This window comes from Dama dama, chromosome 6 (assembly GCF_033118175.1).
Source record: "Dama dama isolate Ldn47 chromosome 6, ASM3311817v1, whole genome shotgun sequence".
Taxonomy (NCBI): domain Eukaryota; kingdom Metazoa; phylum Chordata; class Mammalia; order Artiodactyla; family Cervidae; genus Dama; species Dama dama.
In genome coordinates, this window is record NC_083686.1 from 14,397,531 (window position 1) to 14,422,907 (window position 25,377).

Consider the following 25,377-nt stretch of genomic DNA (forward strand, 5'->3'; position numbering starts at 1 on the left):
GCAGGAGGAGAAGGGGACGACAGAGGATGAGATGGTTGGATGGCATCACTGACTTGATGGACATGGGTTTGGGTGGACTCCGGGAGTTGGTGATGGACAGGGAGGCCTGGCGTGCTGCAGTTCATGGGGTCGCAAAGAGTCGGACATGACTGAGCGACTGAACTGAACTGAACTGAATACAAAAAGCTGAGAGTTGGCTTCCCTTTTTTCCCTTATCCATAACAGATACATTTAGTGAAATATCATAAGCAACATGAAAAGCAATTTTATCAAATGCTACCTGAATTATCAATAAAATTAAATGTTCAGAAAATAAAGAAATCTTTTGTTTTAATGGGAGAAAGCTGATAAACTATTTTACAATGTCTGAAAGGATAAGTTGTTTCGTATCCTAAAAATTGGCATCACTATAAGAAATAAGCACATACTTCTGGATATTATTATCTTTATTACAAAACAAATATTTTATGTTGAGGTAACATTTCAAAGGGTATTAGGCAATATCAATTGAATTCTGTACACACAATTTTGCTATGTGCAACACAAATAGAGGACTCTAAGAACAGTTTTTCTAGCTTTGCACATAGATTGACCTTAGAAAAAAATTAAGCTGATAGTTGTCTATTTAAAGAGGAATTTCACTTTTCCACCCTCTCCTACCCAGTCCTCCATATCATCACCAGTGGTCAGGGAGGTGACTCTCATGGGAGTTTCACACACACACACACACACACACACACACACACACATACAGAATCAAAAAGGGTTAATTAATTGAAAAAAATTTTTGCTTCTACAAAACACACGACTGTGCCATAATTTGAAAACACTTTCACAAACTAAATGTTTATTCATAAAGGATTTTCTGTTGCTGATACCAAGGATAAATAGAATTGTCTAGCCTTAAATGGAGAAATCCCATGCAATGTTCTGATTCCAGTGTCTTTCCTGCTGTGAAGCCTGCTCTAATTCTCAAGGCAAAGTGCGCCCTCTTCTGTGAATCCTTGTGTTTTGTTCATATCTGTGTTAATAGCGCTCACCACACTGGACTGTAATAATTCTTGCTTTTGTCATATTTATCCTTTTTCAGCTTTATTTATCCCTCTATAAGCTCCTCAGAGATCCAACCAGTCCATCCTAAAGGGAAATCAACCCTGAATATTCATTGGAAGGACTGATGCTGAAGCTGAAACTCCAATACTTTGGCCACCTGATGAGGAGAGCCAACTCATTGGAAAAGACCCTAATGTTGGGAAAGATGGAAGGCACAAGGAGAAGGGGGCAACAGAGGCTGAGACGGTTAGATAGCATCACTGACTCAATGGACATGAATTTGAGCAAACTCTGGGAGTTAGTAGCGGACAGAGGAGCCTGGCGTGCTGCAGTCATGGGTCACAAAGAGATGGACACAGCTTAGAGACTGAACAACAAGAAAACCTTCTCCTCAGGAGCAAGAGGCAAGTCTTTAAGCTTCTTGACCCCCTCCCCACCCAGCGCAGTGCCTGGTACATAGCACAACCTGTGTAACTGTGAGTTAGGTTAATGAGTTAGGAACTATTTCAGCTGTGAAGCAACAATGCGCATCTTTCCTTGCTTCGGGTCTCTCATTGAGGGTGTTCTAGTGACATTTCTCATTATTGAAACCTCTATGGTTTGATGACATCCTAGACACAAACATCGAGCATTTCCTTTCAGAAAGAAATGGCCTCGGGCTATTCTTCTGATACAAACGTCAATAAATTACAGTTATGATTTTCCCTGGTCTCCAGCCTCCAAGACGCCTGTCTGTGAGAGTCGCGCAGGCACGCCCATGCTAGTAGCCATCTTGGCAATCATTGTCATCCTGATCTCCGATGGGTTTGTTGTGGTAAGCGTCGACCGTTAATTTTCTGCTTTCTACCTCAGTGTTTTTGGCTCGGGCCTCTTCCTCGCTGCTTGACACGCTCTCGGTCGAGTTGCTCTCTTCTTTCGATCTGCTGCTGTCCTGGGAATCGCTACCATCGTCTTCCTCAGACGGGCTCTCCTGGCTCTGGCTCTGGGTCTCGGCGCCCTCCTGGCTAGAGCTGTTCTGCTCTTCGGTGGACTCCGGGCTCTCCTCCGAGGACCTGAGGCTCTCATGGGATTCGCTGTCAGCCTGCTTCTCTGTGGATGTGCTCTCTGAATCGGAGGGCTTATCCAACATGTCCTCCTCACTGGACTCGCTGTCTGCCTGAGGGTCTCTGGAGTGACTGGTGGCGTTCTCGGGGTTGTCACCCCTGGACTCATGTAGCACCTCTTCCTGAGATTCGCTGCTGTTTTCTTGAGAAGGCAGGTCGACCTCTTGGCTAGACTCGCTGCTGGGGTCTTGGACATCCTGACTGTCCTCCGGGGACTGGTTCTCCTCACTCTCTTGTCGAGATTCACTCCTGCTGTGTTCCCTGGGTTGGCCGAGGCCGGCTTCTTGGGAGTCGGGGTTTTCGGTGGAGTCACTCATGACTTCCATCGTGCGGCTATCGTCAAGCTCCCCTCGGCCATCTTCCTCAGGAAGGCGAGACTTCCTGAAGAATTTCCTACGGGGATACCCCGCTGCTGGGCTCTCATGGGAATCCTGCCTGCTTGCCTGCTCCTCATCGTCCCCTTTCGATTCTCTTGACTTGAGGCTGGCACGGCTTATTCGGGAGTTGCCCCTCTCGCTCCTGTAGGCGCCCGGGTCATCGCTCTGCATCCCTTCATCGTCGAACTCAGAGCCATCCCCATGGCTGCTGTCCCCCTCACTGCCGCCTCCCACCCACTGCTCCTCACTCTCGCTGTCTGGAGTGGAGTCGCCGCCCTCGGGCCTGCTGTTCCCCTCATCCTCACGGTCAAGGTCCCTGCTCTCGCTGGTGGTATCCTGGGCCCCCTCATCCCCTTGGGGGGCGCTGTCTTCCCTGGATCGTGTGGTGTCAGCCGAGTCTTCGTCGCTTCCAAGCCTGGAGTCCCCTCGTGATCGTCTCTCTTCGGGCCCTGGGCCACCGTCATCATCACCAAAGGTGTCATCTCCGCTCTCGTCTTCATCGTCATCTTTATTATCGCCTTCGCTTCCTCCCCACCGAGACAGACCGCCAGCTGGTCTACGCTGATCATCAAGGCCCAGGACCTCCTCGGATTCTGTGCTGTCACTGGGGTCTTCATTTGCCTGGAGTTTGGGGTTAACAGACACGGTCAGTACCCCCAGGAGCTGCTCTAGAGGGTTGTACCTAATGCCCATCTAGGCTCTTTCTGTTTTCTTCTTCCTGGGTCCCTCATCTAAGCCATGTTCAGTTGTATGGCTCAATAATGTCTCAAACGGGGGTTAAAAAGGAAGGAAGGGAAGTTGAAAGTCAAGTCGTCCCATTTTCCATAGGCACCATTCACTCAGTGCTGCACAAGTCTTTTCAAAATGTTCTCTAGAAATCACATTTATGAAACTCAAATCATATTGTAAGTATGAGCCCTTAAAGGATACTTTCAGAAATTTTTTTGTAAATTAAAGAATTGGGTTATAATATTCCTCAAATTATTTGGTGTAGAACAGTGAAAGTGAACTTGTTAGTCACTCAGTCGTGTCTGACTCTTTAAGATCCCATGGACTGTAGCCCACCAGGTTCCTCTGTCCACGGGATTCTCCAGGCAAGAATTCTGGAGTGGGTTGCCATTCCCTTCTCCAGAATATCTTCCAGACCCAAGAATGGAACCCAGGTCTTCTGCATTGCAATAGATTCTTTACCGTCTGAGCCACTAGGGAAGATATAATACTCATCAAATTATTTGGTTTAAGATAGAGTTTTTTTTTTTAATACTGGGTGATTTTGAAATGACTCAGGTATTTTTTTCAAATCAACTCTGGGGCTGGGGTGGGAAATGTATTACAGCTGGTGAATGAAACCTTTGGCTGAAATGAAAGTATAATATTGCAGTAAGGTATAGATCTCACCAAAACCATATTTATACTGGCTTGCACTGGCAGAGAGTTGCCTATAGAAGGCTCAGCTGAAGGAGTGCAACTCGGATGATCTCTGAGTTCTAAGTGTAGCTCAGAGAGATGATCCCCAAAAATTAAACAATTGGATGCTCTACTCAGATAAGGAAGGTCAGTGAGCCTTCATTCATCACACCCTGGAAAAATCTACTCTGTCTCTCTCTACTGCTGCTGTTTAATCACTTAGTTGTGTCCGACTCTTTGTGACTCCATGAGCTGTAGCCTGCCAGGTTACATGGGATTTCCCAGGCAAGAATATTGGACTGGGTTGCCGTCTCCTTCTTCAGTGGCTCCTCCTGACCTGGGTTCGATCGCTGGCTTGGGAAGATCCCCTGGAAAAGGGAAAGACTACCTGCTCTAGTATTCTGGCCTGGAAAATTCCATGGGCTGTATAGTCCATAGGGTCGCAAAGAGTTGGACATGACTGAGCGACTTTCACTTTCAAGCTAAGTCAGCTTTTCTATCTCCCAGGGCCACAGATGAGAAACTATTTTTTTTTTAAAAAGAAGTCATTACTGAAGCAGCTGTCCTCTTAAAGTTTCCTCAGGGCAAAAGCTAGTCTCTCCTTTAGCAGTCTAGCAGGATTCTGGGCACAGAGGCAGTCTTCAGGCCCCGAATGTATCACACCTGAACCAGAATGTTTTTCTTTGCCTGGTCTGAACTGCTCCAATTGTAAAAGCAATATCTGAGATTTATGAGCAAGCTGTTAATTGTCTAACAGAGTTTATGACTTTCTCTCTGTATGTGTGTGTGAGTGTGTCCTCTTTAACTAGAGGAACATTTAGGGCCACAGCGTCTATCATCTGGCCCCAGTGATAAATATGGAATGAAGAGCATGTCTACCTCTGAATTCTCCCACTCTTTTTTCCTTCCTATTTTATAGGACTTTTTAGACAGCATAACCAAAGTTTAGAACATCTTATATTTAGAACAGTTACCAGGTAATTTAATCTAACATCATTTCCTTCAACTCCTAAGTAGCCTGGAAAGTTAAGAAAGGTCTGTTTAATTACCTGTTCCTCTGAGCTAAGTTTACTTTCTTCTGATGACTCACTGCTCTCCTAAAAAGAAAAAAAAAAATTTGTTGTTTATTTTTCATGTTAGTAATTCCTGAGGAAAGGAAAGAAAACATGGCACACATCAATCTCTTGTGGTTTGGATTTGCGACTTTCCAAATGTCCTGAGATGATGAGAAGAGTGTCAAAGTGATTTTATGAGATATTTGTGACAAAAAATAAATTAGAGTGTTGGGGAGTTTTGGATGATCATGTACACATTGCTATATTCAAAATGGATAACCAGTAAGGACCTACGGCATAGCACATGGAACTCTACTCAACGTTGTATGCCAGTCTGGATGGAAGGGGGTGGTGGTTGGGGGAGAATGGATACATATATATGTATGGCTGAGACCCTTTGTTGTTCACCTGAAACTGCCACAACATTGTTGATCAGCTATACCCAATACAAAATTAAAAGTTTAAAGTTTGAAAAAATAAATGAGATAGTTACCAAAGGTGGTGTTGGTGTCTGAGCCAAATGACCCTGTAACAAAGGAAGGAAAACAAGTTACTCCTTCACAGATGGATAATATCATTGCAAACATTCATAATAATTTTAGGGTTTTAGCTTATTGATAGATATTTTATATTTACATGAGTATTAATGATATTTTGTAATGAAATAGCTTAAAAAAGTGAATGACTATGACATGACCAATGGCCTAAAAAGGTCTTGTATATAAAAAACTTAGAAGATTTTTATATTTCCCATAGTTAGAGAAAAATAAAATTTCTTTGAAGAAAAATACACAACCCAGAAAAAATGTAAGATAGAAAAAATAGCATTGGAACTCATAAACCCAGCTTTAAGTGTCAATTCGCTCCTTGACTTGTGTTTTAGCCCTGAAAACTGTCTTGAGGGTAGTACTGAAATTCATGTATTCCAGGAAACACTTAGGTCTTACATAAACTTTGATGATTGGACAATTCACTTCACCTCTGTGATGTCAGTTTCTTATTTCTAAATTTAGAATATTAGCAACCTCTCTGCTTATTGCCCCTGGTTGCTGTGAGGATGAATTTGGCTGATGAAAGCCTCTTGAGAACCATTCAGTTTGATATAACCAGAAGAAATGATCCATTTTGAGAACATTCAAAAGGATTATAAATATCCTTTGTAAAATCAAGTAGTGGACAAAACTGAATAGAAAAAAGCCACCTGTCTTGAGTCATGTCAGTTTAGTTCAGTTCAGTTCAGTCGCTCAGTCGTGACCGACTCTTTGCAACCCCATGAATCACAGCACGCTAGGCCTCCCTGTCCATCACCAACTCCCTGAGCTTACTCAAACTCATGCCCATCGAGTCGGTGATGCCATCCAACCATCTCATCCTCTGTCACCCCCTTCTCCTGCCTCCAATCCCTCCCAGAATCAGGGTCTTTTCCAATGAGTCAACTCTTCACATGAGGTGGCCAAAGTACTGGAGTTTCAACTTCAGCATCAGCCCTTCCAGTGAACACCCAGGACTGATCTCCTTTAGGATGGCCTGGTTGGATATCCTTGCAGTCCAAGGGACTCTCAAGAGTCTTCTCCAAAACCACAGTTCAAAAGCATCAATTTTTTGGCGCTCAGCTTTCTTCACAGTCCAACTCTCACATCCATACATGACCACTGGAAAAAACATAGCCTTGACTAGATGGACCTTTGTTGGCAAAGTAATGTCTCTGCTTTTTAATATGCTATCTAGGTTGGTCATGACTTTCCTTCCAAGGAGTAAGCGACTTTTAATTTCATGACTGCAATCACCATCTGCAGTGATTTTGGAGCCCCCCCAAAAATGAAGTCTGACACTGTTTCCACTGTCTCCCCATCTATTTCCCATGAGGTGATAGGACCAGATGCCATGTAAGATCACCAAAATTGCAAAATGCTAAGTCTGAAACTTAGTCATAGTTCTGATTTATTTTACTTTCTTCAATCTTATAGGAGCTCTAAGAATGCCTGCACCACCTCTGGTGCCCTCTCCCCACCTCCTCTCTCCCTTCCCCTTGAGCAGGACAAAAGCCCCTAATGCCACGTGAGTCAAAGCGGCTGAGCAATGGGTGTGCAGACCCAAGGTGCCAAGGAGGGCAGAAAGGAGCTGCTGGAAGCACATCTTCAGCAAGTCTTTCGGCAGTCCTGGGCTGGGGCTCTCTCCTAGACGGAAAAGCCATGGTCACTCTAAGTCTCTGTCCTCTGACACTGCTGCAGGCACCGTGGCAGACTCTACTCCAGCCACTTAAAGGGTAGAAGGGAGCCAGACATTGCTATTATTCTCATGCTAAGGTTAGACCTGGGACTACCGCATGTTTGTGGTACTCTGGCTAAACGAAAGGATCCACAGCAGCTGCTTTTAAACTAACCAGCCCAAGGACACCCCTGGTGAAAGCTCATGTAAGACATTTTGCAATGCCTATTCCAGCCTCAAGCAGGGGCAGGACGCTGTCTCAGGCCTTTGGCATTATCTGGCCAGCACTAATAGCACTAATAGCATTATGCCCTGTGCTTTGTCGCTCAGTCACGTCCAACTCTGCGAGTCGGACCATAGCCAGACTGTAGCCTGGACTGTATAGACTATGATAGCCTGCCAGGCTCCTTGAGAATATTGGAGTGGGTTGCCACGCCCTCCCCCAGGGGATCTTCCCAGTCCATGGATTGAACCCAGGTCTCCTGCATGGCCGGCAGATTCTTTACTGTCTGAGTCAGCAGGAAAGCCCCAGCACTATGCCCTAGCTGTGTCAAACCTGGCAGGCTATAGTCCATGGGGTCGCAAAGAGTCAGACACAACTTAGTAACTAAACAATTAGCTGTAGCATATGTAAAAGCCAGCAGGAAATAGGCAATGAAAAACATCCTGATTTAGGTTAAGATTTTCACCCTCACGTGTACAATGAGCCCTTCATATGCATGAGTTTCACACCCACACATTCAACCAGCCTCAGATCAAAATAGTAGGGAAAAAAAGAAAGGTGGGAGGGAAGGAAGGGAAGAAAGAGAGAAAGAGAAACTTCCAGAAAGTTCCCAAAGGCAAAACATACTTGCTGCACTCCAGCAACTATTTGCATGGCATTTTATTAGGTATTATAGGTAATCTAAAGATGATTTAAAGTATACACGTAGATGTGCACAGGTTATATGAAAATACTATGCAATTTTATATAAGCATTGAGCATCATGGATCTTGGTATCCACAGAGGTCCCGGAACTAAATCCCTTATGGATACGGAGTGACGACTGTAGCTCCAATCTTGAAAAGCTACTGACTTCCTAGACCTGGTTCCTTTCCAAGAAGGGTATAAGACTCAGTAAAAATGCAGATTCTGGGGCCAGAGCGACCTGGGTTCAAAGTCTGGCGTGAACACTAATTAACCATATTACCTAGACAGATTGGCTTATTTTCTATGTCTCAGAGTTCTCATTTGTAAAATAAGAATAAAATACAACACCTAATTCATTGGGGATACTGTGAAGATTCAAAAAGTTAACACAAGCAAAACAAAGAACTGTATCTGGCAATGGCTCTTGAGTTACTGAGCATTAAGAACTATTGGATTAGCTGTCATTCCAAAGACTCTAGTGTTCGCTCATTCTTCTTTCTTTTCCCACCTTCCAGGATTTGACCTCCTAACCTCCTGCCAGACATCTGATAAAACAGATCTCTAGTCCTAATTTTTCAAGGACAAACTTGGTTCATTGTCAACCATCCCCTTTCACTGCCATACAGTCCCATCATGAAAATAAAGCCAGAGGAAAAAATGCTTCCTCACCAAATTACACTATTAAGTTGAAGTCAAAGCATTATATGAACTACATTTTCTTATAAGAACTAGAAATCATAGCCCTTACCCTCTATATCTCAGGTTACTAATATGTTCATTAAAATCACTAGGAGTTTCAACATTTGCAGTGAAGCGAATTTGGTTATACTAATAACATACTAAAATAAAAATATTTCCAAAAATTTTATTTCTACTCACCTTCCATTCTTCAGAGCTCTTGGATTCAGTGTTTTGATTCCTGGCTACCTAGAAGATTTAGTACACATGGTCAGTCCCCAGAAATTTCCAAGGCAGCAGGTGTTAACATATCACATAGTTAGAAGGAGTAGTCGTCAAATTTTAGCATGCATCAGAATCACCTGGAGGCCTTGCTAAAACACAAATTGCCATGTCCCATCCCCAGAGAGTCTGGTTCTGTAGGTCTGAGTTAGGACCTGAGAATTTACATTTCTAACAAGGTCCTAGTTGATCCTGACGCAGCTGGTCTAGGGATAACACTTCAAAAACCATGGCTTATGAGGAAGAGAATGAGCATCTAGCTATATGAATTCCATATGAGCAGAATAAGGGATAATTTGGATGATATTTTAAAGAAAGGAGCTTTCTAGGAATTTACTATTCTCATCTGACTGGAACAGGCACAACCTCTTTTAGCTTATAGTAAATGACAGGTACAGTTTTAGATATAAAGTTTTCTTTTTCAGGCATCCCCATCCTGATACTTACTGGCAGAGCACAGGAAAGTCCCCACAGGAACATAAGCAGGATGGTGGTCTTCATAGTCGTGTGTGTCACCCCTACCTGTGATAAAAGACAGAAGATGATTTTCTCCACACCAAAAAAATATAAGAGCTTCAACTTTTAACACTTTCAATGGACATTTAGTTGAGTTTATTTTTAAGTGAGGAATAGGTAAATAAAATGCACTATATCCATGCAATGGAATATTATTCAGCCATAAAAAGGAATGAAGTATTGATGCATGCTTCAAAGTAGAGGAATCTTGCAAACATTATATTGAGTGAAAGAAGCCAGGCACCAAATATCATACACTGTATGATTCCATTCATAGGAAAGGTCCGCTGAAGGCAAATCTATAGAGACAGAAAGTGAGTGTTTGCCCAGGGCTAGAGCAGCTACACACAGCACAGCACAGGGAGGTCAGGGCTTCCCTGATGGGTCAGAGGTAAAGAATCTGCCTGCAGTGCAGGAGACAAAGGAGGTGTGGGTTCAGTCTCTGGCTGTGGAAGATCCCCTGGAGAAGGAAAATGACAATCCACTTCAGTATTCTTGCCTGAAAGTCCCATGGACAGAGGAGCCTGGCCAGCTACAGTCCAAAGAGTCGCAAAGAGTCGGACATGACTGAGCAACTGAGCACTAAAGAGAAGATGAGGGGTTGGAGTGACAGCTAATGGGTGAATTTTGGACATAATGAAATGTTCTAAGATTGATTTTGGTGAAGGTTGTTAAACTCTGTGAGTATACAAAAAAATAATTAATGGTTTACATCAATGGATGAAGTATACACGCGTGAATTGTTAGGTTTCTTAGCGGTTTTTTAAAAACCTCACTCCCAAGAGATAAATCCAAAACTTTTCAATGAGAAGCTCTATAAATAGTTCTTAACTAACACATAAGCTATGAAAAATGAAGGAAAATAAAGAAAGAGCAATAGAGAAATTTCTGATCTTTCAATTTGATACTGATTACGCAGCCCAGTATGTCAGAACAGACTGTCAAATATCATCCCACCAGAAAACTACATTATTGATACCACTGACAGATGTGGGCATTTGTCTTCACACACACACACACACACACACACACACACACACACACACACGCAGGGATCCTCAATCATGTTTATAACCTCATAATAACATCTAAACAAATGCAATTGGTTTTGCTTTTTTTTCTTCATCTGCAAGAAATCCATTATGGTAGGCTTCATATTATGGCTCCAGAAAGCATTTCATATCCACTGTGCTCCTTTTAGTCATACATTATACATGATTATGCTAAATTTTTTCAGCGTCATTCACAGTACTGAAAGATCCAGGGAAGATTAGAGGTTTGGGATACACTTGTGAATCACACTGAGAGAAACCTGCCAAATCAAACTGTATTTTCCTGGAGGGTGGCTTCATTTCACACCTCAGGAGCTGGTGGTTTGGAAAACAATTTGTTCTATACCTAAAAATAAATGTCCTCAATGCTAATGTAAAAAGTTATTTAAGTGATTCAAAAGGAAAATAATTTGCCTGGTACTCATGAGCCCTGGGGCTGCCCTAACAGATGGACATCCAAACACTGTATGGAAAGTCCTACAGGCTGATTTCAGACTTCACTCCTCCTGATTTGTGTCTTTAAATGTTAAATATATACTATGCTGGTGACAAAAGATCTATGCCAGGGACTTCCCTGGCAGCCCAGTGGTTAAGACCTTGTACTTCCAATGCAAGGGGTGCAGGTTCAAACCCTAGTCAGGGAACTAAGATCCCACATGCTACACAGCCAAGAACAAAAACAAAAAATTATCTAAGACAAAGATCCCCAGGCTTGGCTGTATATAAGTATCACCTGGGGAGATTTAAAGCAATCAGTCAGTCACTCAGTCATGTCCAACCCTGGCAGGCTCCAGCCTGTGGAATTTTCCAAGTAAGAGAGTGGGTTACCTTTTCCTCCTTCAGGAGATCTTCCCAACCCAGGGATCAAACCCGCATCTCCTGCATTGGCAAGCAGATTCTTTACCACTAGCAATACCAGTGTACAAATCACACCACAGGGTAATAAATCTGTTGGCTGAGGGTGGAAACAAGCATGGGTTTCTTTTTAAGGTGCTCCAAGTGACTTCAACCTCTGATCCCAGAAATAATTGTACCTTGCTCAATAATGACTGAATACACTGAATAATGTCTGAAACATTGGGCTCAAGAAATCACCTAGTCTAATTTGTTTAAATTTATTCAGGAAAACAATGGAAATCCTAAGATAAGGAGACTGAGAAGGTGCCTACCTCATTTCTACAATTCTACACCCAAATGGTCCAACAGAGCCACTCATCCCTCATCTTAAGCATATTCCTCATCAGCATCACTATGCTTTGTGTTATTTTCTTCATCCTAATTCACCATACTTTATATCAGTCCATGTGCTTTAATATTATTTTGATTCCTTTTTCAAATCCTTCACCTAATATCAAAAATGTGAAAATGTTCAACTGCCCCTAAAATAAGCCTAATTCAACTTTTGAAGGAAACCAGAATATCTCATCCCAAAATATGCTTCTGACACAAAAATTCTGTTGAGCTGAAGGCAGTTAAGAAAGAGCAGATGCCAGAAGGGTGCTCTGATTCTTCTTTTCCTACCTGGAAGCAGGAGATAAATCCCATGTGAAAGCTGCCCCCTGTCCCAGCGGGAGGGAAGACAGTCTCTTTATTAGAGATGGAGGCAAGGCTGAGGGATTCTGCAGAAACAGACCTTGTTAAACTAACCAGATCTTCCTGGGGACTTCTCCACAAGCTACTAGTCCTAGTTCAGATCCCCTGTATCTTGTCAGTTCTTCACAAATGTGTTGTTTCTTTGCCTAAATGTCGTAAAAGCTTTTGTTCCAGTCACTTCGGGTCCTCATTCTCTTGGGAAGGCACCCATGTACATGTGGAAATTTTAGTAAAACTTGTAGGCTCTTCTCCTGCTCTTCTGTCTTCTGCCAGTTTAATTTTTAGGCCCAGTCAGAGACCCTAAGAAAGTAGAGGAAAATTTTTCCTCCCCTACACTTTAGTTTCCACAATCAAAACATCTTTTAAGTTCTTAGGTTCATTTCTTTAAAAAAAAAAAAAAAAAGTCTTTATTGAATTTGTTACAATACTGCTCCTGTTTTTCTAATGTTTGGTGTTTTTGACCCCAAGGCATGTGGGATCTTAACTCCCCAACCAGGGATCGAATCCTCACCTGATGCACTGGAAGGCAAAGTCATAACCACTGGACCACCAGGGAAGTCCCTTAGGTTCATTTCATAAGGAAAGTTTCTGCTGGATACAATACTATCAAAATAACTCTATGCCAATGGTGTTGGCTTCATAGGTCTAGTGGCTCACCATTTTAATTTTCAAAGTGAAATCTGAATATAGTAACAACTTCATGGTACTCTGAAAACTGGTAAATATTCCAGTCTTGATAAAAGGCCAACAAATATTGAGTTCTCCTCTTATATTTTCTTTTGCTTCTCTCTAAATAACAAAACAATGAAGCAGTGCTCTAACACTAGTAAATGTTGTGTGTTTTACGAAGGAAGGGCATGCTTCTAGTGTTCAGTTTTGCAGGGATGGAATATTATGAACTGCAAGAAAGATGCAGCAACTTGCTCATGCCTCTAGAAATACCATTTAGCACCCTGACTCAAAGTCTTAATTTTCCAAGTGGAAGTCTGGTAAACTAAAATAAAATACACCCTGGGGTCCTGAGAGAGTTGATGCTGCCTCCCATAGAATATAGTCTGCCATGAAGCATTAAAGTCGGAGCTTAAACCCTATGCTAGGTTTTCAATGAGTGTTTTTGATAAAAATAATTATACTTGTGTGAAGTATATTCCAGATGAGAGCTCCAAACTCTTATAAACTTTTTTACCAACCACCCCAAAAGTGTAGAAGCAGATATGCAGTAGCCCTATTCTGGGTAATAAATGAGCAAAAGAGCTACAAGCATGAAAGATGAATCCAGAAGCCCAAGTTCTTCTTCAGTGATCGGTAAGTGTCACCTCTACATTGCATGTGCTGTCATTCTACAATGAGAACACATAACAAAAGGAAATATGCAAGCTCAAGATTGCCAGGAGAAATATCAATAACCTCAGATATGCAGATGACACCACCCTTATGGCAGAAAGTGAAGAAGGACTAAAGAGCCTCTTGATGAAAGTGAAAGAGGAGAGTGAAAAAGTTGGCTTAAAACTCAACATTCAGAAAACTAAGATCATGGCATCTGGTTCCATCACTTCATGGCAAATAGATGGGGAAACAATGGAAACAGTGACAGACTTTATTTTGGGGGGCTTCAAAATCACTGCAGATGGTGACTGCAGCCATGAAATTAAAAGACACTTGCTCCTTGGAAGAAAAACTATGACCAACTAGACAGCATATTAAAAAGCAGAGATATTACTTTACCAACAAATGTCCATCTAGTCAAAGGTATGGTTTTTCCAGTGGTCATGTATGGATGTGAGAGTTGGACTATAAAGGAAGCTGAGTGCCAAAGAATTGATGCTTTTGAACTATGGTGTTGGAGAAGACTCTTAAGAGTCCCTTGGACAGTAAGGAGATCCAACCAGTCCATCCTAAAGGAAATCAGTCCTGAATATTCATTGAAAGGATTGATGCTGAAACTGAAACTCCAATTCTTTGGCCACCTGATGCAGAGAACGGACTCATTGGGAAAGACCCTGATGCTGGGAAAGATTGAAGGCAGGAGGAGAAGAGGATGACAGAGGATGAGATAGTTGAATGGTATCACCAATTCTAGGGACATGAGTTTGAGTAAGCTCTGGGAGTTGGTGATAGACAGGGAGGCCTGGCATGCTGCAGTCCATGGGGTGGCAAAGAGTTGGACATGACTGAGCGACTGAACTGACGGACAACCTCAATTTGAGTTCCACCTGTTTGGAAGTGTGTGTTTTAGATGCTTTTAACCTTTACCAGTTGTTTCCCCAGAGGCAAGAAGATCCAAAATATTCAGGATTTGGAGAAGGGTATTTCAGTCTCTTTCTTCTCCGGCCACCCTCAAGTAGTGCAGAATTTCTAGAATTTCCTCAAAGTTAATATTCATGTGTATATATTTTCTTTTATGTAAACTAAAATGAAAGAGATAGGCTGAAGGAAGGAAATCAAAACTTGAAAAACTATAGGCTCAATATATCATGCTTACTTTCCTTATGTTTGTCTTAATGTTGTCATCCTTAATAAGACTAATGCACAACATATCCACTTATTAGCACTCAATAAATACCTATTGAGAACATCCTATGAGCTAGGCACTGTTCTAGGTGCTTGAGTATACAGCAATGTGTACAGCTGGTTTTACAAAAGCAAAATTACCCAGAACCCAACTAACCAGAACCCCATTAGCTAGAATTTGTTTTGTTACTACTCTTCGAAAATAAAGTGCATTTTGACCAAGACATAAATTCTATTAGAAATTCAGAAAACCAACCAAGTAAATCAATAAACATTCCAGTCATTCCAACTGTAACTGTGTTGAGGTCAGTTATAAGCATCCCTTGGTTAGATGCTTTCAACCACAGTACAATAACTCCTAGGTGTTGCCAAAATAAATATAGATGTGAAAGGCCTCTTAGCATCTGAGATACGTTGGTCCACATCACCATTCAGGATGGTGGAGGGGGGGTTCTAATAGATTAATGTCCATTAGAAAATTGCTTACTTGTTTACTTATTTTAACCAACAAGAACAAATATTGGGTTGGCCAAAAAGTTCATTCCAGTTTTTCATAACAACCCACGGGAAAACCCGAATGAAATTTTTGGCCAACCCAATAGCATAGTCTACTTGGCCCTCAGTTAAACAGAAAGTCTGGGTCACCAGACACTATCACTCCTAAAGAAGACAAGTACTTGATGTGTTGCTACATGGAATCTTCAAGACATCATGCAGAAAAGCATTGCCTGACCACAGCTCCCACTGTCTGTTATCGAAGACAGACACTTCTGATACAGGTGAAAAAGAGGAATAAAAGCAAAAAATATAAGTACAGATGGACAGGAGTATACTCCTGTCCTCTACACTAAGAGTTTTTTTAAAAGACTGTTATATTCAACATTTATTGAACTCTGACAGTGTGTAAGACTTCATCTTAACATGAATACCCACCTAAAGAACAGAAGAAAATTTATGGAACTCAGATAGTGTGTAAGACATCACTCTTACATGATTATCCAGATAAACAACAGAGGAGCAGTGTAAGTAACACACCCTTGGTTTATTTCTGTGGTCTTAGCATCTCCTTTCAGCTACTCAATTCACAACAAATATTATTGGATGAATACCATCATATGACTTTCAATTTAAAAGACCATATTTTTAAAGTTTTCCCAGTCTAGTTTAGATTCTTTAATGCCTTGTGGGCCATGAACATAACTATACCCATAAAACCTAAATGTAAAAGCTCTATTTGTTTTGCTAATTAAAGCCAAACTTCAAAATGACCTTCCATCTGCCTCTTGATAAATAAACTTTCCCTTTCAGAAGTACCATGCAGAGATCTAATTAAAGTATTACTGAGAAAAGCACCTGTCTCTATTGACAACATGTCATTTTAATACCGCTGTTTACCGGCATAAACAAAGGTACAAATGGAATCATTTTTACCCAAGGCACAGTTCTCCCCATCTTTCTCTGTATGGCATAACACTTCTCAACGTGTACATATACTTAATTTTCCAAACAACACAGCAGAAGTCATTTTTTAAAATTTAGCAATGAAAATATCTTACCCTCTTCAATTTACAAAGACTTTTCCCCCAAAGGCTCAACAATCAGGCTGAAGTTCTCGAAGAGGAAATCTGTGACAATGAGGCCTCTCTTGAGTTGAGGTTCTGAACACTTCTCTGATGGTGCAGGAATTTAAACACTGCTTCAGCTCTTCACAGCCAATCAACTTCGGGCTGGGGGTGACTGACATCACAAGGTGTGACCGGGACTTCAGTACACCCACACTTCCTCCAGCTTGCAGAAGCAGATTTGCCCTAAAAAACTCTTGTGGTTCCCAAATGACTAGACTAGTTTCCATTAAATTGAAGATCTTCCTAAAGCTTTATTTTGCTTTCTAAATATATGTCATTCACATCCATGCAGGCTTATACGAGCATTATAAACAATGACAATATCTTCCACCCACTGGCAGATCCCAGCAGACCCAAGGATGGGAAAAGGAGAGTCAAGAAGTGGTTAGAACGTTTCCTGTTAATGCTGGTGACTCTATACATCTTGGCTTGTACATGAAGAATCTACTAAAATACTAGACTTGCCTAAATTGTTGGTGTTGAGAAGATGGGCTTTTTTTCCTCACTGTTTTTCATCTTTTAACAATCTCCACCACTCATCCCCTTTTCCATTCATCTCCCTACCCCCAAATACCCGTGAATGCATGCTTGATCACTCACTCATGTCTAACTCTTTGCGACTGTAAGAACTGCAGCCCACCAGGCTCCTCTGTCCATGGATTTCCCAGGCAAGAATACTAGAGTGGGTTGGCATTTCCTCCACCAGGGTATCTTCCCGACCCAGGGATCAAACTCATGTCTCCTGTGTCTCCTGCGTTGGCAAAGAGATTCTTTACCACCAAGTCACCAGGAAAGCCCTCTCTTATTTACACAAAGATCCAAAATTCTTACTAATATAGCACAGTATGCCCTTACAGAATACTGTGGTGACTGGAAATGTTAAAGTACCACCCTAAGGATCTTGCATTTTTAATTGAAAATAACTTAAATTCAGTACTTCATTACTCCTCCCAACTGCCTGCCACATTTTTATTTTAATGCTGGTGACTCTGAAATCAGAATTGGATTAAAAGAAAGACTAGTTATATAGCATCCAGAGAAGCCAGTTTCCAAGGAACTCTCTGCCGTCCCTGAATACATAATGAAGTGAATATAATGGTACTTAGCAGGACTCTTCAGGGAATGTGCTGAAGGTTGTTTAGGCAGCTGAAAGTGAGGTGGGCACCTCCCAAGGAGCGTGCTCAGGGAACAGTAGAAAGACCACTGAACAAATATCTAAAGAATGTAAGTTTTCAGGACTCCCTGGTGGTCCAGTGGCTAAGACTTGGTGCTCCCAATGCAGGGAACCCAGGTTCAGTCCCTGGTCAGGGAACTAGAGCCCCCAAATCATATCAAATTCATGAATTTTTTTACTGTTAACAGCCAAGAGGTTGGGGGCATAAAATGAGGATCAGTTCAGTTCAGTTGCTCAGTCGTGTCCGACTCTTTGCAACCCTATGAATCGCAGCACGCCAGGCCTCCCTGTCCATCACAAACTCCCGGAATTTACTCAAACTCATGCCCATCGAGTCGGTGATGCCATCCAGCCATCTCATCCTCTGCCATCCCCTTCAGGAGAGTCTATTTTCACACAGGGCTGATTAAAAGACTTAAGTTCATAGGCGGAAGCTATAAATTCTCTATGTTCTGTTCCGGTTCTGAATTATACTCCCTGGTGGTTTCATAGGTCTTGACTGAGGTCTGTCCTAGTAGAACCTTATAATCTTATGTCAGAGTGGATTCTGGGAAAATTTTGGCAAAGGGTGTTACTGGCCGTTGTCTTGGGATCTCCAAATTCCCGCATAAAAGCAGACAGAGCAACTAGATAACCAAACTGAAAACCGTAGACGACATGTACAATAAAAGTAATTTTTTTAGTTCTATTGTTGCAAAAGGGGCCACCAAAATGAGAAGCCTGCGCATGGCAACTAGAGAGTAGCCCCTTCCAGCTGTAACTAAGGAGAAAACCCACACTCACCAATGAAGACCCAGCACCACCAAAAATAAAAATAAATAAGTTTAAAAAATTTAAAAACCCACTTCATATTGTATTTTAATGCATATATATGGAATCTAGAAAGATGGTACTGATGAACCGATTTGCAGGCAGCAGTGGAGATGCAGACAAAGAGAACAGACTTATGGACAAGGGGTGGTGGGGAGTCGGGGGAGAGGATGGGATGAATGGAGAGAGTAGCATAGAAACATAAACACCGCCATATGTGAAATAGAAAGCCAGTGGGAGTTTGCTGTATGGCTCAGGGGACTCAAATCAGGGCTCTGCGACAACCTAGAGGGGTGGGATGGGTTAGGAGGTGGGAGGAAGGTTCAAGAGGGAGGGGATATATGTATGATTCATGGGGGACCTATGGCTGATTCATGTTGATGTATGGCAGAAACCAACACAATATTGTAAAGCAATTATCCTGCAATTAAAAATAAATAAATGTTTAAAAAATTGAAATAAATTTTTAAAAAATTGAAAATGCTTTGTATCTTAAAACAACTCTGGTAGCAGGGGGGCTGCAGTCATCTGGGGACTCCACTAAAGCAGAATATTCAAGGTTGCTCTCATATTGTTGTTGCCTGGGAGCTGGAACTGCTATTCTGGGCACTTCAGTTCCCCTTTGTCCATGGCCTCTCCTCGTGGCTTGGCCTTTTCACCCAGTGGCCAGGGTCCAAGAGTTGCCCCACGTGTCACCTTCTCCACGTTCTATTGGTCAAATCAATCACCGGCACATCCCATACTCTGAAGGAGGAATAATAATATCTCCCTTCTGATGTGAGGAGCACAATGAACGTACAAGGACCAGAGGAAATGTTGAGGCTGTTTTGGAGGCTGGTTACCACACGACATGACAGGTTGTAGCCACAAACAGCAAAGTGGCTGAGGACAAACCACCAGCTGCCACAGCTCCTACATCATCTGCACAGGCCTAAGCGGAGGGGAGCAGGAGGGCATCTGATAAACTTCAGAACAGGAAACTCCAACAGAGTCAATAATTATCGCTGGTAGGGCCTGGTGGAGGGCTTCCCAGATGGTGCTAGTGGTAAAGAACCTGCCTGCCAAGGCAGGAGACTAAGAGATGCGGGTTCAGTCCCTAGGTCGGGGAGATCCCCTGGAGGAGGACATGGCAACCCACTCCAGGATTCTTGCCTGGAGAATCCCATGGACAGAGGAGCCTGGAGTCCATGGGGTCACTCAGAGTCGGACACGACTGAATTGACATAGCACACACACACAGCACAAGAAGGGGCTGCTGGAACATATTAAAATCTGAAGGATTTGGAGCACTTTAGCCTCTAGTCTAGAATTCTCAGAACAGGCACCAGAGTTGTCTATTAGGGCAGACCCATGTAGAGGAGAAACTAACGGCAGTAGAATAAAAATTGCCCAGAATATGTAAAGTAGGGAAGGCACAAATAAGTGTGCAAGAGGGGAATGGATACAGCAAGTCTTTATTTTTCTGGGATCCAAAATCACTGTGGATGGTGATTGCAGCCATGAAATTAAAAGACATTTACTCCTTGGAAGGAAAGTTATGACCAACCTAGACAGCATATTAAAAAGCAGAGACATTACTTTGCCAACAAAGGTCCATCTAGTCAAGGCTATGGTTTTTCCAGTGGTCAGGTATGGATGTGAGAGTTGGACTATAAAGAAAGCTGAGCACCAAAGAATTGATGCTTTTGAACTGTGGTGTTGGAGAAGACTCTTGAGAGTCCCTTGGACTGCAAGGAGATCCAACCAATCCATCCTAAAGGAGATCAGTCCCGGGTGTTCATTGGAAGGACTGATGTTGAAGCTGAAACTCCAATACTCTGGCCACCTGATGCGAAGAGCTGACTCATTTGAAAAGACCCTGATGCTGGGAAAGATTGAAGGCAGGAGGAGAAGGAGACAACAGAGGATGAGATGGTTGGACGGCATCAACAACTCGTTGGACATGGGCTTGGGTAAACTCCGGGAGTTGGTGATGAACAGGGAGGTGGGGCATGCTGCAGTTCACGGGGTCACAAAGAGTCGGACACAACTGAATGACTGAACTAGAAAGCAAATTGCTGTATACTTTTTAAAATTTTTATTTCTTTATTTATTTTTGGATGTGCTGGGTCTTCATTGCCGTGCTCAGGCTTTCTCCAGTCGCAGTGAGCAGAAGCTACTCTCTAGCTGTGGTTTGAGGGCTTCTCATTGTAGTGAGTTCTCTTGTTGCAGAGCATGGGCTCTAGGTGCACAGGCTTCAGTAGTTGCAGCTCGCAGGCTTTGCTGCTCCATGGCATGTGGGATCTTCACAGCTCAGGGATAGAATGCATGTCCCCTGCATTGGCAGGCAGATTCTTAACCACTGGACCACCAGGGAAATCCAAGTTGCTATATTTTTTAACACAACATGAAAATAAGAGACGAGTGAAAGCTACCCTGATCTATGCCTCCTTCCAAAAAAATCAGGAAAACCAACTTCATATAAAAACATGAAAAAGCTATGAAGTTTAGATAAGAGCAGAAATCAAACAATCTAATAGACAATGACGGCATCTGAGAATATATCAAAACCCTAATATTCTACTTTAAAAATAGCAAAAAGACATCAAGAAACTGGCACAATAGATGAAAACACAGCATAAATAGAAATTAGAATAATTTAGCAATGAAGTATTAGGAGTCATGAAATAAGTTTACATAAAAGAAAACTTTTGAAAATGAAGACTAAACTGTGGGACTTCCCTGGTGGCCCAGTGGTTGAGAATCTGCATTCCAATGAAGGGAACACAGGATGTGTTGTTTGGGGTTGGTCAAAAAGTTCATTTGGGGTTTTCCTTGTCACCTTAGGGAAAAATTCAAATGAACTTCTTGGCCAACCCCCATGATAAATGTTTCATAGTCTCCAGGTCCACCTCGCATAGATGATCTACCCCCTCACATCTTCAGGATGTTAGGGAACTATTATCTCTGCCCTCTGTTGTGTTAGTTCTCAGCCTTTGCAACCTCATTTAGCATTCTGTTGTATTTTCTCTTTTCACCACTAGACTATAAACCTCCTTATGTGTGCATTCTTAGTCGTGTCTGACTCTTATTGACCTCATGGACTGTAGCCCACCAGGCTCCCCTGTCCATGGAATTTTCCAGGCAAGAATATTGGAGTAGGTTGCCATTTCCTTCTCCAGGGGATCTTCCCATCCCAGAGATCAAACCCACATCTCCTGCATTGGCAAGTGGATTCTTAACCACTGCACCACCCGGGAAGCCCCTAAATCTCCTTAGTGGCAGTCTAGTGCCTGCAGTGTCAGGCACCATAATGGGCATGGAGAGCTAGGATGAACAAGTCATGGCCTGAACCTGGAGGAGCTAGCATTCCAGAATGACATGTCCAGCAGAACTTTCTGGAATCATGGAAATGTTCTGTAATTGGATGGTTCAGTGGGGTGGACAGGAGACATTTATCTTTGAGTCTTAAAATGTGGCCAGGGAATTGTGGAACTGAGTGTTTAATTTTGTTGCATTTTAATTAATTAAAATTCAAGTGGCTACAAAGCAGAAATGGAGACACAGACATAGAGAACGAACATATGGACACGAAGCAGAGAACGAGGGGTAGGATGAATTGGGTGATCGAGATTGATATATAGACACTATTGATAGTATGTATAAAATAGATAACTAATGAGAACCTACTATAGCATAGGGAGTTCTACTCAGTGCTCTGTGGTGACCTAGATGCAAAGGAAATCCAAAATACATGTGGCTGATTCACTTCGCTGTATAGTAGAAACTAACACAACACTAATATAAAAATTTTAATAAAATAAAATCAGCTTAAGTGGCTTAAGTCACACAAGGCTACTGGCTACAATGTGGGGCAGTACAGATTCAGAGTGAAAGTTGGCAATTCTTTTTTTCTCTGTGATAAAAGCATTATAAATCCAGGTATATGCAGGATGCCATAGGAGCATAGAAGAGAGGCATCTAACTCAGCCTGGCACAGAAATAAAACAGGACCAAAGAAGCCAGTGGTCGGACAGGATGCTAAATGCACGCAAATGTGTAACAGTAATTCTATGCCTAAGTATACACCCATTAATAATTCTATTCCTAAGGATACACATATGAGAAATGTATGCTTCTGTGAACCACAAGACATGGACAAAAATGTTCACAGCAGCATTTTTCACAATAGCCAAAACACAGCAACAGTCAGAATGTCCATCAACAGCAGAATGGCTAAATAAATTGTCATGTATTTTATATAACAGAAAGTGTACATCGATGAGAATTTTAAAAAATATATATATATAACATTGTGTACTATTCTCAGTCGTTCAGTCATGTCCGACTCTTTGCAACCGCATGGACTGTATCCCACCAGTCTCCTCTGTCCAGGGGATTTCCCAGGCAAGAATACTGGAGTGGGTTGCCATTTCCTTCTCCAAATATGCAGCAGTATGCATGATGAAAAACATAATGTTGAGTTAAAGAATATAAAACCCAAAGAAACCATATTGCATTAATATGATGTATATATAAAGTTCAAAAAGTGGCAGAACTAAAAGGCTAGTATTTTGCTATGTATGTTTAAGGGGTAAAAGTAAAGTAAGGAAGTGATTACAGAATCAGGCTGAGAGCTGCCTTGGAGCAGAAAGGGCATGGAGGTGGGGAGGGGGTCGTGGGAGTGGCTTCTAGGGAGTTTACAGTGTTGCTTGGTAATTTGGATGGTGGTTACACACGCATTTGCTTTGTAAGGCGTATTAAAGTTGTATGTTTGTTTTATGCCTCTAGGAAAGTAGATTACATTTCATAGTAAAAAGTCTTCAAGATCTACACTCTGTTTTCAGAAAATGAAGAGTGAATATGATCATTAAGAACAATTTTTCTATGAACTCATGATGTAATTTCATCATTGTAATCTTAAGTAACCAAGTGCTTATAACTTTTTTATATCAGAACTTTTTGAGTTTTTAAAAAACATTCCTATCTCTTCCCCATAATGGTAATTAAGTCAATGCTTTGTTTTCAGGCTTGAAAGTGGATTAAATTTTCTTTTACTTTTCTTGTTTGTGAGATTGTTTGAAAATTGCATCTGGCTATTTGGAAACAGTTTAAAAATTTACAACATCATAACTTAGTTACTTGAAAAGGGTTGATATCAGCCTGCCAAAGAAACTGACTTTTCTCAAATCTGGAGAGCTCAGGATGTTCTGATCTTGGAGAAAATTGCTAGTAGAATAAAATGAACAACACTCAGTAAATCATGTCCCTTATTTTTCTTTGCCAACCTTAAATAATGCTTATGATAGATTACAGACATCAGTTCTCCAGTTTTCCTGCTTGGGACTTCCTTTCTACACCCCTCCATGTGCCAACAACAGGATTCCAAAAGAGTCAACTCTTAATTTGTGGAAGGAAAAAGATCAGTTTGGAAACAAGTAGCTCAGTCTGAAAGTTAAAGTCTTTTTAGGATGTATCTTATTGTCAGTGACAGACGATTGGCAGTCCTGACAGAGATGTGTGAAAACCTTCATTGACATGTCTAATAAGATCAAGAATGTTGGAGTCAAAACATTGCAGATTCCATGAAATGCCAGGCAGATCTTGTTAGTTCTGGATTCCAACATACATAGTGGAGCATGTTTTCTCCCAAATGCTTCAAGTTTTTTTAAGGAATAAATAGCTTTGTCCAACATCTTATTTACTACTGCTTAGATAGAACCATTTCCAATTGCTGGTTTTCCAAGTTGAAAAAAAAAAAAAAAAAAGAACAGCTGAAATGGAGTAACCAGCACCACCCTACATTAGAGTTGAACCATGGGCAACATGAGGTTAGAGGTGCCAACCCCAACTTAGTCAAAAACCCACCTACAACTTAGAGTCTGCCAATCATATCCTTGGTTTCCCTGTATCTTGGGTTTTGCATCTGCAGACTTAACCAGCTGGGGATAATGTAGTACTGTAGCACATATTCATTGAAGAAATCTGTATATACATGGACCCAAGCCATTTAAACCCATGTTATTCAAGGGTAAACTATACTTCTTTCCTATCTCTCCATTTCATCCTCTTACTTGTAATTTCTCTGCAAATCTGATACTTCAGGCATCTTCAACTATTCCTTCCACCCCTCAACACATTCTCCTTCTAATCAGTGGCTCAACTTGCTCAGAATTCCCTCTTCACTACCTATTGTAACAATCAGTTTTCACCAGAGAAACAGAACCAATAAGATATGGGAGATATATAAGAGATATAGATATAGGACTAGGCACATGATTATGGAGGCTAAGTCCCATAAAATTTCAGTTCAGTTCTGTCGCTCAGTCATGTCCAACTCTTTCTGACCCTATAGACTGCAGCACGGCCTACCTGTCCATCACCAACTCCCAGAGATTACTCAAACTCGTCCATTGAGTCGGTGATGCCAACCAACCATCTCATCCTCTGTTGTCTCCTTCTCCTCCTGCCTTCAATCTTTCCCAGCATCAGGGTCTTTCCCAATGAGTCAGCTCTTCACATCAGTTGGCCAAAGTATTGGAGTTTCAGCTTCAGCATCAGTCCTTTCAATGAACATTCAGGACTGATTTCCTTCAGGATGGACTGGTTGGATCTCCTTGCAGTTCAAGGGACTCTCAGGAGTCTTCTCCAACACCACAGTTCAAAAGCATCAATTCTTTGGTACAGCTTTCTTTATAGTCAAACTCTCACATCCATATGTGACCACTGGAAAAAACATAGCTTTGACTAGATGGACCTTTGTTGGCAAAGTAATGTCTCTGCTTTTTAATATGCTGTCTAGGTTGGTCATAACTTTTCTTCCAAGGAGCAAGGGTCTTTTAATTTCATGGCTGCAGTCACCATCTGCAGTGATTTTGGAGCCCCCCAAAAATAAAGTCTGTCACTGTTTCCACTGTTTCCCCATCTATTTGCCATGAAGTGACTGGACCAGATGCCATGATCTTAGTTTTCTGAATGTTGAGTTAAAATTCAACTCAAGTTAAAAGCCAACTTTTCCACTTTCCTCTTTCACTTTCATCAAGA

General features: G+C 41.8%; 1 protein-coding gene across 1 annotated transcript; it reads right to left on the minus strand.

Annotated features, from left to right (window-relative positions):
• Positions 1-438: 438 nt before the first annotated feature.
• DMP1 (dentin matrix acidic phosphoprotein 1) lies at positions 439-16,394 on the minus strand. Its single transcript, XM_061145173.1, has 6 exons — positions 16,302-16,394; positions 9,521-9,595; positions 8,993-9,040; positions 5,489-5,521; positions 4,990-5,037; positions 439-3,154 (listed from the first exon to the last, which is right to left on the minus strand). The coding sequence occupies exons 2-6, from the start codon at positions 9,572-9,574 to the stop codon at positions 1,814-1,816; spliced, it is 1,524 nt and encodes a 507-aa protein (XP_061001156.1). The 5' UTR covers positions 9,575-9,595; positions 16,302-16,394; the 3' UTR covers positions 439-1,813.
• Between the last annotated feature and the right edge of the window lie 8,983 nt (positions 16,395-25,377).